General features: G+C 40.3%; 1 protein-coding gene across 4 annotated transcripts in view; it reads left to right on the forward strand.

Moving 5' to 3' along the window:
• The first annotated feature begins 1,942 nt into the window (after window positions 1-1,942).
• Window positions 1,943-14,290, forward strand: part of CGRRF1 (cell growth regulator with ring finger domain 1) — a 29,613-nt gene continuing 17,265 nt past the window's right edge. Inside the window, exons 1-2 of one of the 4 annotated variants that reach the window (XM_063792913.1) lie at window positions 2,054-2,268; window positions 7,523-7,640. Coding sequence is in view for 1 of the 4 variants with exons in the window: in XM_001160908.7 (XP_001160908.2) it covers window positions 2,165-2,268 (104 nt within the window). In the remaining 3 variants the exon portion in view is untranslated. Of the gene's footprint in view, window positions 2,269-7,522; window positions 7,641-14,290 lie in introns of all 4 variants that reach the window. The other 3 variants (XM_063792915.1, XM_001160908.7, XM_063792914.1) reach the window with 3 other exon arrangements.

Consider the following 14,290-nt stretch of genomic DNA (forward strand, 5'->3'; position numbering starts at 1 on the left):
CAATCGTGGCTCACTGCAGCCTCAACCTCCCTTGCTCAAGCAATCCTTCTGCCTCGCCCAGTTAATTTTTTAATTTTTTGTAGAGACAGGGTCCCACTATGTTGCTGACACTGGTCTCAATTCCTGGGCTCAAGCCATCTCCCTGCCTTGGTCTCCCAAAGTGCTGGCCTTGGTCTTCCAAAGTGCTGGCATTACAGGCATGAGCCACCATGCTGGGTCTAGGGTGGGGTTTCAAGCTAAACTAGATCAGTTATAGATAATAAAGAACAGTCATTCTTCCTGTTCATCTGAGAGTCAAACTTTTTTAAAAAAAACTCTAATATAGATACTTTGTGCTTCCAAGTAATCTCATGGAGAAAAGCTTATTTCATTTATTTATTAATTCAGTAATATGACTACCCGACATATACTAGGTACCGGTGGCACAAACATCAATTATGTGTCATTCCTGTGCTCAGAGAGCTGGGTTCCTAGCAGGCTAAATACACTAGTGAGCAGGTGCTCACACCAGAAATAAGAGGGCTCCCATACAGTTACATACTGGGTGCTTTGGGAGAGGCATCTCCCCAAGGGTTTGGAAGCATCCAGGAAGGCTTGCTGGAGAAGGGAGCCTTTCAGATTGGCCAATATTTTTGTTAAGTGACAATATCAAATGATGGCAAAACTGTGGATGAAAAACTGGGAATACAAATTGGTACATTTCTGGAGAGCAGTGTTTTTACAAAATCTTTAAAATGTACATTTTTTAAAACCATAGTTCCACCTCTAGTAATTTATCCTAAGGAAATACTTTAGCTGTAGGGATGTTCATTGCAGTGTTATTTATAGCAATGAAAAATTCTCCAACAGTTGAGGGCTGATTAAAGTATATATTTTCACAAATCAGATATATAGTAATTAAAAATTGTGTTGTAGAAGCAAGCTTCTCAAACAGTGCTGCTCCAGAGACTACGTGCTCATTTGCCAAGGAATACGTGAGGCCATAGGACAAACTTAGTTCATCTTTCTCAACACGAATTTTACTGGTGATTTAGGAGTGTGACAGAGGCTACTAGTTAACTATCCCAATGTCCATTCTCTTTCCGCCTCAGTAACAAAACTCTTGATTTGTACCAGGGTGTGTTGCTGCTCACGAATAATAAGACTACATATCCCCATTCTCTGATGTGGCTAGATGTGGCTTTAGGAGTAAATGCAAACCAATGAGGTGTCAATGAACTGTTATGAAAGACTTTCAGGGAGGCCACCTTGATGGAGCTGACTCACAGGGTTGAGACAAGGGAGTGACCATTTAGCTACTTTCAGTAATTTTTAAAAAGCTTCTGTGTGATTTAAAAAGTTTTTTAAAAATTATTCTTAAAGTGGAAACAAATACAGTTTCAAATGTTTGGCTAATTCTAATTTGAGGAGTACAAGAAGAGGAGAAAAGGAGGGGGATGTGGGAGGAAGCGGATGCTTTATTTCTAAGAGAATCTTGGATAAGCAATGCTGATTTTCCTCTATGATTAAGTCCAATCTGAAAAGGCTGACAAGTCTCGTAAAAATTGCTTGTGGTAGAGACTCCTTTTTTTGTGTTTTCACTGTGCTTATGGTTATTTCATTTTGTAGAATCCAAGATGCCCGCCCTCCTCCTCCTCCTGCTCCACCCTCTCCCAAATTTGCCTAAGATATAATAGGCAGGGTTTCAGGATTTAGAAACGATGCACGTAGATTTCAGACTGCGCCTCTCTCTGACATCAGAAAACCTACATTGCCTAAGGCTGGCACAGAGTTGGCCCCAAAGTCTACTTAGAATTTGCCGGCGGAACAGCAATGACCACTGGGCCACAGCGCCTAAGACGCCCGCTGGGTACCAATCCTGGGAGTCGGGGGCGGTGCGAGTCGGGCCCCCCCATCCCAGGTCTGCGTAGCCAATAGCTCGGGACGGGAGCGGGAGGGGCGTGGCGTGTCCGGCAGGCGGCGCCGTGATTGGCACGGCAGCTCCCGCTGTCCGCGAGGCTGCCCTAAAGTCTAGCTCATGAGAACCCCAGGCAAGTGCGGAGCTACAAAGTTTGTCCGCTCCGGGGCACCGTAGTGGCTTTTACCCTGGCCGGGCGGGCAGGGCTCAGCCGGGCTGGGCTGGGCTCCGCGGCTGGAGCCGGGCTCTACCCAGAGCAAGACCCTGATGGCTGCGGTGTTTCTGGTAACGCTTTATGAATACTCGCCGCTTTTCTACATCGCGGTGGTCTTTACCTGCTTCATCGTGACCACCGGCCTGGTATTGGGATGGTAAGTGTCCCAGGGGTGAGAGACGAAGGGGCGGATACCGCCGGAGTGGGGTCGCGACGAGCAGCAGGGGGCACAGGAGCCGGAGGGCCGCGGGCCGGAGGACGTCGGGGATTCGGTGTCCCCGGGTGCCTAGGACTCCGACTTTCTCTGGGAGGAAAACAAGGTGGACGCTGCACCTGCGTCACTGCCCTGCATCACCGTTTGGTCCGTGTCGCTGGGGCATCTTGGGGTGGTACCGCATTGGGGTGTTTTACTCAGCTTTGTTTCTAGGCGATAAAGCAGCCAGGAAGGGCTTGGGCTTGGGCTTGGTGTTGGGAGAAAGTGCTTCTCTAGTAGGCTTCTGTCCCGGATTCGGGCCTACTGTGTGTCCTGGATGAGTTAGTCACCTGTGCTACAGTGCATAGATTGGACAGTAAGCGAGGTTAACAGTTGTGATTCTGACCTGAATGGAGCCCTTAGCCTCAGATCTTTCAGAGTAACTTGTAACTGAACTGTTACCGTTTGAGAATTTAATGGTTTCTGTATACATTCCACACCTTTTGAAGTAATATTTAGTCGATAGAATTGTAAAATCATAATTTTAGAGCTGGAAGAGACCTTAGAAATATGTAACACCGAGGGTAGGACAGTTGCCTATTGGAGACAAGGAGAATGGTCTGTTAGATAACCGCTGAGCAATTCTTCTAGCCTAGAGGTTCAATTTCTCTCTTGAGGAGATGCTATTGTATCATGTTTAGACAAGCCTTGTAAATAACGAGTTGAAACCGTGTAACTAGCCCACAACAGTTTTTCTAGGCTGCAGCCTCCAAAATCCCTTTGAGATGATAATAGTTACAAAAAGATCAAACAGCAGTTCTAAGTGGATAACAGCCATGGTCTGAAGAGGTCAGAGGGGACTCTGTTGAAGAGGGACATGAGCTGGATTTTGAAGAATGAGCATTTTGAAAAATAAATGGAGTTAAATGTATATAGTAGGGAAGAAAAGGCATTTCAGAGAAGACAGCATGAGCATAGGGGCAGAGAACATGTTAGTGAATAAAGAAGGCTACGTAAAACGAGTTTTAAAATAGCCTTTGGTCACATATATGTGATTGCCTTAAAGAACACGGGCCCTTGTCGGTTTCTGAAAATATATGCCATCTTTAGGAAGTGACAAAAGTTTTAACCTGTCCACACTGCTCCTCACTCTACCAGCAATAGAGCATAGAATTCCTTGCCTTGTATGTGGGTGAGGATTGGAAATACAAATTCCTTATATGTGGGGGTAAGATTGGAAAACAAAGACCAATCTTACACCATTGGTTATTCTTGACCCATCAGATTTTATTGCTAATGTTCATTACACAAAAGTTTGTAATTGGAATTAGGAAGGTGTTGCCCATGTGAGAAAAGCAGTCTTAACACAAGATTTTTAAATGACTATAATGTTAGTGTTATTCTCTTAATGAAGCATAATTTTCCTCCACTAAGGAAAATAGTAACTAGTTGATAATTGCCTTATGTGCTTTAATTTTTATTTTAAATAGGCCAACTAATTAGATATCTTAGATATCAATCTTTAGTATTGGGAAGAGGGTAGTCAGGAGCCTCATGTTTGTAGTGGTTAACAGACAGACTTTGGAGTCAGTCAGACATAGGTTCAAATCCCAGCTCTGCCAGCTTTAAGACTTGGTTTGAAAATTTAATAATTGCCAAATCACCCCATTTAGGTAAGACTTTTTACAAGAGTGGAAGCCCATGTAATTATAGAACATTTGGAAGTCTGGGCTAAGCACTGCTGAGGCCACAAGACCATGTAAATCCAGTCACTTCCATCCTAATTTAGGCCTAACCAGTCATCTTGTGCCTAACCCAACCATTCTCTCCATCCGAGTTAGTTTTGCCCACGAAGATAAACTTTTTACTATGTTTATTTGCAAACTTAAGCCAAGGTCATGTATTTATTGACTAGAAATGATGAAAACTTGGACACCATCTAAATCGCATAAAAACATCTTTCTAATAGTACCAATAGTACCCCAGTCAGAAGGGTAAACTAGTTAATACGCATGTTTTTCACCCTTGTCATTGTTTTGTTTTGTTTTAACCTCCCATAATACCATCTCTACTGTTCATGTGTTTTCTGTCATGGTTTTTCCCTTAGTACTTCTCTGAGTTTTTCACTATTTGCTTCTTTCCATTGTTTGCCATGTCTGCCTGCACTGTGTGGGAGTGGGGAAAAAACAGGAGCATATGATTATTGGAATCCCAATAGCAATAGCAAAGAAGCATGCAACTGGAAATATAGTATTTTTCTTTCACCATGTGGTGGTTTCTGTGATCTCTGATAGCTTTCTGCAGGCACTGAGCACAAAGAAGCCCAAAAGTCCATTTACATCCTTTAACAGTTTCAAATAATCAGGGACCATGACTCCAGTAGCTATTCCCGGCCTCCTCTTGACCACAGTTTATTAAGCTGTTGACCTCAACTTCATACCACCCTCTGCTTTGTGAATCTAGGGCAGAACTCTAAACTACATTTCTTCTTTGCAAGCTGACTGCCCATTGGGCTTTGACAACAAGGGAGGGAGACTGGAAAGCTGGAAGAGGATGAAGGGACTTGCTGCTTCCTGTTGATTCCTTTTCTTGTCTGTCACTTGCCACAATAGTGCCTCACTCTGGCATTAATAGTTGGTCCCACTTGTTCCAGTTTATGCTTTCCTACTCTGCTAGAATCAGCCTTATGCACTTCCTTAAAGATACCAGTATCCTTTCCTCAGATCTGAGTCCTGAGCTCCATAGAGTCTCTCCTCCACATTTCTAAACTATAGTAAATTCTCTTTATTCTCTTTTCTCTGTTCCCTTGTCCTAGGAGTGATAGCTGCTTCCTGCTGTTACTACTTCTTATCACATAAGTAGTAACTCAGTGTCCTCTTTTTGCCTTTTCAGTTCTTCAACATATGGTTAACATTTTTCTTATGAAAATTTCTCTTGATGTTGATGCTGACAACTTTAAAAATCAAGTCCAATCTCTCTGTTAAAATAACGGATGCATTTTCAGACTCCTGCCTGGACCCTGACTGATAAAGAAATTGTCACTAAGAATGGGATCCTGGTGAGAAAACTTTCAAAGATAGAATTTGGGGGCATCGGTTTGGTAATTTCTTTAGCTCTTTGCCAATGGGAAATAATCTAGTAACCCACAACATGTAGTGGCATCACAATCAAATTGATACATTTGGTTGATTGTGATAAAATTATTTCTGAAGCTGTGTGCTGGAGGACCAAGTGGCTAAAGCGCTTGACTGTTAATGGCAGTAATGATGACTACAGGGACTGAGGGAGAAGTGAGACGTGAGATAGGTGCTTCTGTGTTCACTGGAGCACTGACAGAAAGCAAATGACAAACTCAGGTCTTCAAAGCGTTAGGTCGGTCAAGTCTTAGAGAATCAGAAAGTTTCCATGGTTCTAAAGCACTTTATTTTGTGTAGCCACAGAAAGACTTGCTAAAAATTGGACACAGTTTTATGTTATGTTATGTTATGTTATGTTATGTTGTGTTATGTTGTGTGTTATGTTATGTTATGTTATGTTATGTTATGTTATGTTATGTTGTGTTATTTTTGAGACAGAGTCTTGCTCTGTCGTCCGAGCTGGAGTGCAGTGGCATGATCTTGGCTCACTGCCTATAATTCCAGCACTTTGGGAGGCTGAGGCAGGAAGACTGCTTGAGCCCAGAAGTTCAAGACCAACCTGGGAAATATGGCAAAACTCGGTCTCTACAAAAAATATAAAAATTAGCCAGGCATGGTGGCAGGTGCCTGAACACAGTTTTAACTGCGATAGTAATAGAATTACCTAGCCTTTGTCAGTGTCTCATTTAGAATATTGTTTGGAAAGAAGTAGAACCCTGAGACTTGGAATGGGGACATCTAGGTAGACATGGACAGAGCTGAGAATCTTGAAAAAAACTCCAGTCACTCTGAGCCTCCATTGTTGACAGAAGCTGCTTACTTTTGAAAATTAGCCTTCTCTTGCTTGAAGATCCTGTAATAACCTCACCTAGGGTAGTTTCTTTGCAAAGGGCTATCCACACTTAAGAGCTACCTCTATTATCTCGTCATGAGGCCCAGATCTCTGCATGTTGCCTAGTATAGGGACAAAATCTGATCTGACTAGAAATAGTCTGTCCTTGAAAATAATTGCAAAATTTTGCTAATTTATATCTGTGGAATCCTGAGGAATATATGTGAGGATGGATTGTAAGCCAGAGAATAGAATGTAACACTAGATCAGATCATATTTATTCATCTGGGTATATTCTCAAGAAATTCTGCATCTAAAGCGTTAACTCATACTTGTTTGTTTGATGGAAACTTGGACTCATTGGTGGCCTTTATTTTATAACGTTGAGATTTCTGTTGTTGTTGTTGTTGTTGTTGTTTTTAAACATTTAGGTTCAGAGGTACATGTGAAGGTTTGTTACATAGGTAAACTCGTGTCATGGGTTTGTTGTACAGATTATTTCATCACCCAGGTATTAATCCCAGTACTCAACAGTTATCTTTTCTGCTCCTGTTCTTCCTCCTAACTTCCACCCTCAGGTGGATCCCAGTATCTGTTGTTCCCTTCTTTGGGCTCATGAGTTCTCATCATTTAGCTCCCACTTATAAGTGAGAACATGCTGTATTTGGTCTTCTCTTCCAGGAGATGGAACAGAAATGTTTAGTGCCTTCTAATTTCCTTGTAAGTACTGCTTTATCAGCATTCCCCCACATTTTGACACATATGTCTTCATTTTTATTCAGGTCATAATTTAAAATGATTTCCCTTTTGATTTTTTTTCTTGACCTCTAAGTTATTTAGAAGTTTGTTATTGAGTTTCCAAATATTTGGAAATTTTAAAGATACCTCTGTTACTGATTTATAATTTGATTCCATTGTGGTTAGCATACTTTTTATGATTTGACATCTTGTAAATTTATTGAGACTTGTTTTATAATCCAAATATATTCTCTCTTTGGTAAATGTCCTAATGCACTTAAAAATAATATATATTCTGCTATTGTTGGGTGAGTTTTTTTTTGTTTTTTTTTGTTTTTTTTTTGAGACAGAGTCTTGCTCTGTCACCAGGCTGGAGTGCAGTGGTATGATCTCGGCTCACTGCAACCTCCGCCTCCTGGATTCAAGCAATTCTCCTGCCTCAGCCTCCAGAGTAGCTGGGACTACAGGTGTGCACTACCATGCCCAACTAATTTCTTTTTTTAATTTTTAGTAGAGATGGGGTTTCATCATGTTGGCCAGGATGGTCTCGATCGCTTGACCTCATGATCTGCCCGCGATGACCTCCCGAAGTGCTGGGATTACAGGTGTGAGTCACCGCGCCCGGCCGGGTGAGATGTTTTATAAGTGTCAATTAAGTCAAATTGGTTGATAGTGTTATTCAAGTTTTTGATGTCCTTACTGATTTTCTATATATTGGAGCTATCAGTTATTGAAGTTGTGGGGAGTATTAGAATTTCTGACTATAATTGTGGATTTATCTATTTCTCTTGGCAGTTGTATCAGTTTTTGCTTTATATTTTGAAGTTCTATTAATAGGTACATAAACATTTAGGATTGTTTTGTGTGCATGATGAATTGACCCTTATATCACTATGAAATGGACCTCTTTGATCCTGGTAATAGTCTTTGCTCTGAGATCTACTTTGTCTGGTATTAATGTAGCTACTTCAGCTTTCTTTTGATTAGTGTTAGCATATACATCTTTTTTTCATCCTTTTACTTGTAAACTCTTTTTGTCTTTTTATTTAAAGTGGGTTTCTTGTATGCACCATATAGCTAGGTCTTATGTTTTTATCCAATCTGATAATCTTTGCCTTTTAACTAGGGAGTTTAAAACATTTACATTTAATGTGATTATTGATATTGTTAGATTTAATTCCACCATCTTGCTATTCGTTTTTTGTTTGTTTTGTCTGTTCTTTGTTTCTTTTCCCCTCTTTTATTTTACTAGTCTGTTTTTTGTTTCTTTTTCCCCTTTGTTCAGCCATCATTTACATTAGTTAAATAATTTATGTGATTCCATTTTATCTCCTTTGTTGGTTTATTAGCAATAACTTTTTTTAGTGGTTGCTTGAAAGTTTATAATGTATCTCTAACTTATCACCATCTACCTTCAGGTAATATTTTAAAGAGATATAAGAAAAGCATTATAATTCCTCACGTAGTTACCATTTCACTGCTATTTATTTCTTTGTATCAATCCAGATTTTTATTTGGTATCATTTTTCTTCTTCCCAAGGCATACTTTAATTTTTATTGTTGTGCAAGTCTGTTGGTGATGAATTCTTTTAGCTTTTGTTATGTTTGAAAAAGTCTTTATTTTGCTTTGGAAAAATATAGGTATAGAATTCTAGATTGACAAGATTTTTTTCCTGTTAGTTCTTAAAAGATATTCTGCCTTCCATTGCTTCTTATTAATATTAGAAAGCTACTGACATTCTTATCTTTGTTCCTCTATGTGTAGTATATCTTTTTTTCCTTTTCTTTGGCTACCGTAGCATATCTTCTTTCTTTTTCTTAGGATTTTCTCTATATTACTGGTTTTAAGCAATTTGATTATTATGTGCCTTAGGTAATTTTCCTTGTTTCTTGTGCTTGGAGCTCATTGAGATTCTTGGGTCTGTAGGTTTTTATAGTTTTCAACATGTTGGGGAAGGTTTTCGCCATTATGTGTTCAAATACTTTATCTGTCCTCTGCAAACTTCAGTGATATGTTAAGACTTCAGTTACATGGCTGACTAAAAGTTGGCTTACTGATGCTTTTTGTTGTTGTTGTTGTTCAGTCTTTTTCCTTTCTGTGTTTCAATTTCAGTACTTTCTGTTATGTTGTCTTCAAGATTACTAATCTTTTATTGTGCAATACCTAATCTGCTGTTAATCTCATCCACTATATTTTTTATCTAAAACATTATCTTTTTCATCTCTAAATATTGATTTGGGCCTTTTAAATATCTTCCATGCCTCTATATCATATGTGCAGTCATTACTTTTCTTCTGAAACATATGGAATATAGTCCTAGGAGCTATTTTTGTATCCTTGTCTACTAATTCAAGTATCTGTATGATTTCTGGATCTATTTCTATAGAGTTTTGCTCCTCATTGTGGGTACTGTTTTCCTGCTCTTTGCATGCCTGTTAATGTTTTTTTATCAGATGCTATACTTTGTGAATTTTACCTTACTAGGTGCTGGATATTTTTGTATTCCTCTAAATATTCTTGAGCTTTATTCTGGGTCACTGTTAAGTTACTCAGAAATAGTTTAGTCTGTTAGAGGCTTGCTTTTCAGCTTTGTTAGGCAGGACCAGAGCAGTCTTACCCAACTCTTTTATAAAATCAGAGTCATCAAAAGTGAATTTTTATTTCATTTGTTAATTTTATTGGTTATCTCTCAGTGTTAGACTTGTGTGTTTTGAAACTTTAGTTTTCAACCTAAATTTTAGTGGAAGATTCGTTTTGTTTTGTTACTTTTCTCCCTTTGTTATCACCCTCACTGTTTATCCACTTTGCAATTATTATTATTATTATTGTTATTTTTAGTTGAGTATTTTATTTTATTTTTTCCTTCAACTTTTAAGTTCTGGGGTACATGTGCAGGATGTGCAGGTTTGTTACATAGGTAAATGTGTGCCATGGTGGTTAGCTGCACAGATCAACCATTCACCTTGATATTAAGCCCAGCATCCATTAGCTATTCTTGATGCTCTCCCTCCCCCAGCTCCCACCCTGATGGGCCCCAGTCTGTGTTGTTTCCCCTCCATGTGTCCATGTGTTCTCACTGTCTGCTCCCACTTACAAGTGAGAACATGCAATGTTTAATTTTCTGTTCTTGCATTAGTTTGCTGAGGATAATGGCTTCCAGCTTCACCCATTTTCCTGCAAAGGACATGACCTTGTTCCTTTTTATGGCTGCATAGTATTCTGTGGTGCATATGTACCACATTTTCTTCATCCAGTCTATCACTAATGGGCATTTGGGTTGATTCCATGTCTTTGCTATTGTGACTAGTGCTGCAATTAATATATACATGCATGTATCTTTATAATAGAATGATTTATATTCCTTTGGGTATATACTCAGTAATAGGATTGCTGGGTCAAATGGTATTTCTGCCTCTAGATTTTTGAGGAATTGCCATACTGTCTTCCACAATAGTTGAACTAATTTATATTCCCACCAACAGTGCAAAAGTGTTTCTTTTAGGCCAGGCGCAGTGGCTCATGCCTGTAATCCTAGCACTTTGAGAGGCCGAGGTGGGCAGATCACCTGAGGTCGAGAGTTTGAGACCAGCCTGACCAACATGGAGAAATCCCGTCTCTACTAAAAATACAAAAAAAAATTAGCCAGGCGTGGTGGTGCATGCCTGGAATCCCAGCTACTTGGGAGGCTGAGGCAGGAGAATCACTTGAACCCAGGAGGTGGAGGTTGCGGTGAGCTGAGATCATGCCATTGCAGTCCAGCCTGGGCAACAAGAGCGAAACTCCATCTCAAAAAAAAAAAAAAAAAAAAAAAAAAGGTGTTTCTTTTTCTCTACAACTTTGCCAAGATCTGTTGTTTCTGGATTTTTTTAATAATTGCCATTCTGACTGGCGTGAAATGGTATCTCATTGTGGTTTTGATTTGCATTTCTCTAATGATCAGTGATGTTGAGCTGTTTTTCACATGTTTGTTGGCTGCATGAATGTCTTCTTTTAAGAAGTGTCTGTTCATGTCGTTTGCCTACTTTTTAATGGGGTTGTTTTTTTCTTGTAAATTTGTTTAAGTTCCTTGTAGACTCTGGATATTAGACCTTTGTCAGATGGATAGATTGCAAAAACATTTTATATTCATTTATACCCAGATTCCTAGACCTCCAGACCAGGACTAGGTTTTTGTTGTTTTGTTTTGTTTTGTTTGAGACAGAGTTTCACTCTTGTTGCCCAGGCTGGAGTACAATGGCATGATCTCGGCTCTCTGCAACCTCTGCCTCCTGGGTTCAAGCAATTCTCCTGCCTCAGCCTCCCAAGTAGCTGGGATTACAGGCATGCGCCACCATGCCCAGCTAATTTTTTTTGTATTTTTAGTAGAGACGGGGTTTCTCCATGTTGTTCAAGCTGGTCTTGAACTCCCGACCTCGGGTGATCTGCCCACCTCGGCCTCCCAAAATGTTGGGATCACAGGCGTGAGCTACTGTGCCTGGCCTTTTTTTTTTTGAGACAGAATCTCTCTGTGTTGCCCAGGCTGGAGTGCAGTGGCACAATCTCTGCTTACTGCAGTCTTGACCTCCCAGGCTCAAGCGATCCTTCCACCTCAGCCTCTTAAGTAGCTGGGACCACAGGTGGACACCACCATGCCCAGCTAATTTTCTATTTTTTTTTTTTTTGTAGAGATGGGGTCTCGCTGTTGTTGCCCAGCCTGGTGTCGAACTCCTGGGCTCAAGCATTCCTCCCTCCTCAGCCTCCCAAAGTTCTGGGATTATGGGCAGGAGCCAGTGCACCCAGCCTAGGACCAAGTCGTATAACGACAGTTCTGCATATTTTGGTATTGACCTAATCCAGCTCCTGGTTCCAAGTTATAAACCTGGCTCTGGCCCTTGTCTGGAGAAGACAGCCTATGCTGGTCTCCTTAATACATGAAGGCTTGGTTGCCACTGTCTGCTGCCAGACTGAGAACCATGAAACCATGGCATAGCCTTACTCATTACTTTGTTTCTTTGCTTTTTTTGGATCCATAAAGGTATTTGTTCCCAGCATTTTATTATAAAAATTTTCAAACATACAGAATACTAGAAAGAATTACACAGTGAACACACATCTGCCCATCACTTAGATTCTACAATCAGCATTTTACTGTAATTTCTCTATTACATATCTGTCCATATTAATCCACTCTTTTATCCACACATTGGTCTATCTTATTTCACGATGCCCTTCAAAGTGAGTTGTACTCTTCACCTGTAAGTTCTAAAACATTACATATTACTGACTAGAGTTCAGTGTTTGTTTTCGTTTATAGTTTTTTGAAGTAACATTTACATATAAGATACACAAATCTTATTTTTTATTTATTTATTTTTTTTGAGATGGAGTCTTGCTCTGTCGCTCAGGCTGGAGTGCAATAGCGCGATCTTGGCTCACTGCAAGCTCAGACTCCCAGGTTCACGCCATTCTCCTGCCTCAGCCTCCCGAGTAGCTGGGACTGCAGGCGCCCACCACCACGCCTGGCTAATTTGTGTGTGTGTGTGTGTGTGTGTGTATTTTTAGTAGAGACGGGATTTCACTGTGTTAATCAGGACGGTCTCGATCTCCTGGCCTCATGATCCATCCGCCTCGGCCTCCCAAAGTGCTGGGATTACAGGTGTGAGCCACCGCACCCGGCCAAGATGTACAAATCTTAAGTGTACCATTTACCAAGTGTTATCAAACACATCATCTATACAGCTTAAGCCTCTGTCAAGATACTGAACATTACCGTCAATTTTCTTATGCTCTTTCCCAGTCAGTCCTACTCCTGTACTTCCGGAAGCAACCATTGTTCTCATTTTTATTTCTACCATAAATTTGTTGTGCCTGCTCTAGAATTTTATATTAGAGAAGGATACAGCATTTATTCTTTTGTGTAAGGCTTCTTTTGCATAGCACGATGTTTCTGAAATTTATCCATTTGATTGTAGTAATAAGTTGTTCCTTTTCAGTGCTGAATACTTCTATTCTTTTCTTTAAATATACCACAGTTTGTTTACTCATTTCAGCGGAGTCTTTCTTTTTTCTTAAAGCATATGGGACTCAGGTATCTGTGGGGTCTTTTTAATTTTTCTTTTTATTTTTTATCTATCACTGATATGTATTTGGAGAGAAGGGAGTGCATCAAATAGGCTCCTAACTGTGCCGTCTTTAACTAAAATTTCCTAGTTTAACTGGTGTGTATTAATTTTAGATTATTTTATGTAAATTGAGTAAAGTAGCTGTTTTTTAATTTTATTGGGAATTGAATTTAGCCCCTTTCATTTTCCTTTTAATTCTGTTCCATGGGCATTGTCAGAGTTTACATTTTTACATGAAATTTAAAAGTAGAAGATATATAAATGAAGAGCTATAGTTGGTGTTTTAAAAGTTCCATTGTCCTGGCTGGGTGTGGTGGCTCACGCCTGTAATCCCAGCACTTTGGGAGGCTGAGGTGGGCGGATCACCTAAGGTCAGGAGTTCGAGACCAGCCTGGTCAATATGGTGAAACCCCGTCTCTACTAAAAATACAAAAATTACCTGGGCATGGTGGCACATGCCTGTAATCTCAGCTACTTGGGAGGCTGAGGCAGGAGAATTGCTTTAACCCGGGAGGCAGAGGTTATAGTGAGCCAAGATCACGCCATTGCACTCCAGCCTGGGCAACAAGAATGAAACTCCATCTCAAAAAAAAAAAAAGTTCCGTTGTCCCATAAATCATATTAGTCTGCCTCTTTTTTTTTTTGAGAGACGAAATCTTGCTCTGTTGCCCAGGCTGGAGTCCAGTGGCACGATCTAGGCTCACTGCAACCTCTGCCTTCCGGGTTCAAGCAAGTCTCCTGCCTCAGCTTCCCAAGTAGCTGGGTCTACAGGTCCACGCCACCATGCCCAGCTAATTTTTGTATTTTTATTAATGACAGGGTTTCACTATGTTTTGGCCAGGCTGGTCTCGAACTCCTGACCTCAAGTGATCCTCCCACCTTGGCCTCCCAAAGTGCTGGGATTACAGGCATGAGCCACCACACCCGGCCAATAGTCTGCCTCTTGAATATATATTTCTTTTTCACATTTAAAAAAATTCAATAAGTTCATCATGTGTTTGCTGTTAAATTAAGTATAATTTATCTATAATCTCCATACTCCTTTGGTGTTATCAAGAGTATTAACAATAGAACTCTTTGTTTTCAAGAATATGTTGATTCAGCCAGCTGAACAATACCTAGTCCTTCCTTGATATCTGAGGGGGATTGATTCTAGGATACCCACCCCCCATATTCT

Source organism: Pan troglodytes, chromosome 15 (genome assembly GCF_028858775.2).
Source record: "Pan troglodytes isolate AG18354 chromosome 15, NHGRI_mPanTro3-v2.0_pri, whole genome shotgun sequence".
Classification (NCBI taxonomy): domain Eukaryota; kingdom Metazoa; phylum Chordata; class Mammalia; order Primates; family Hominidae; genus Pan; species Pan troglodytes.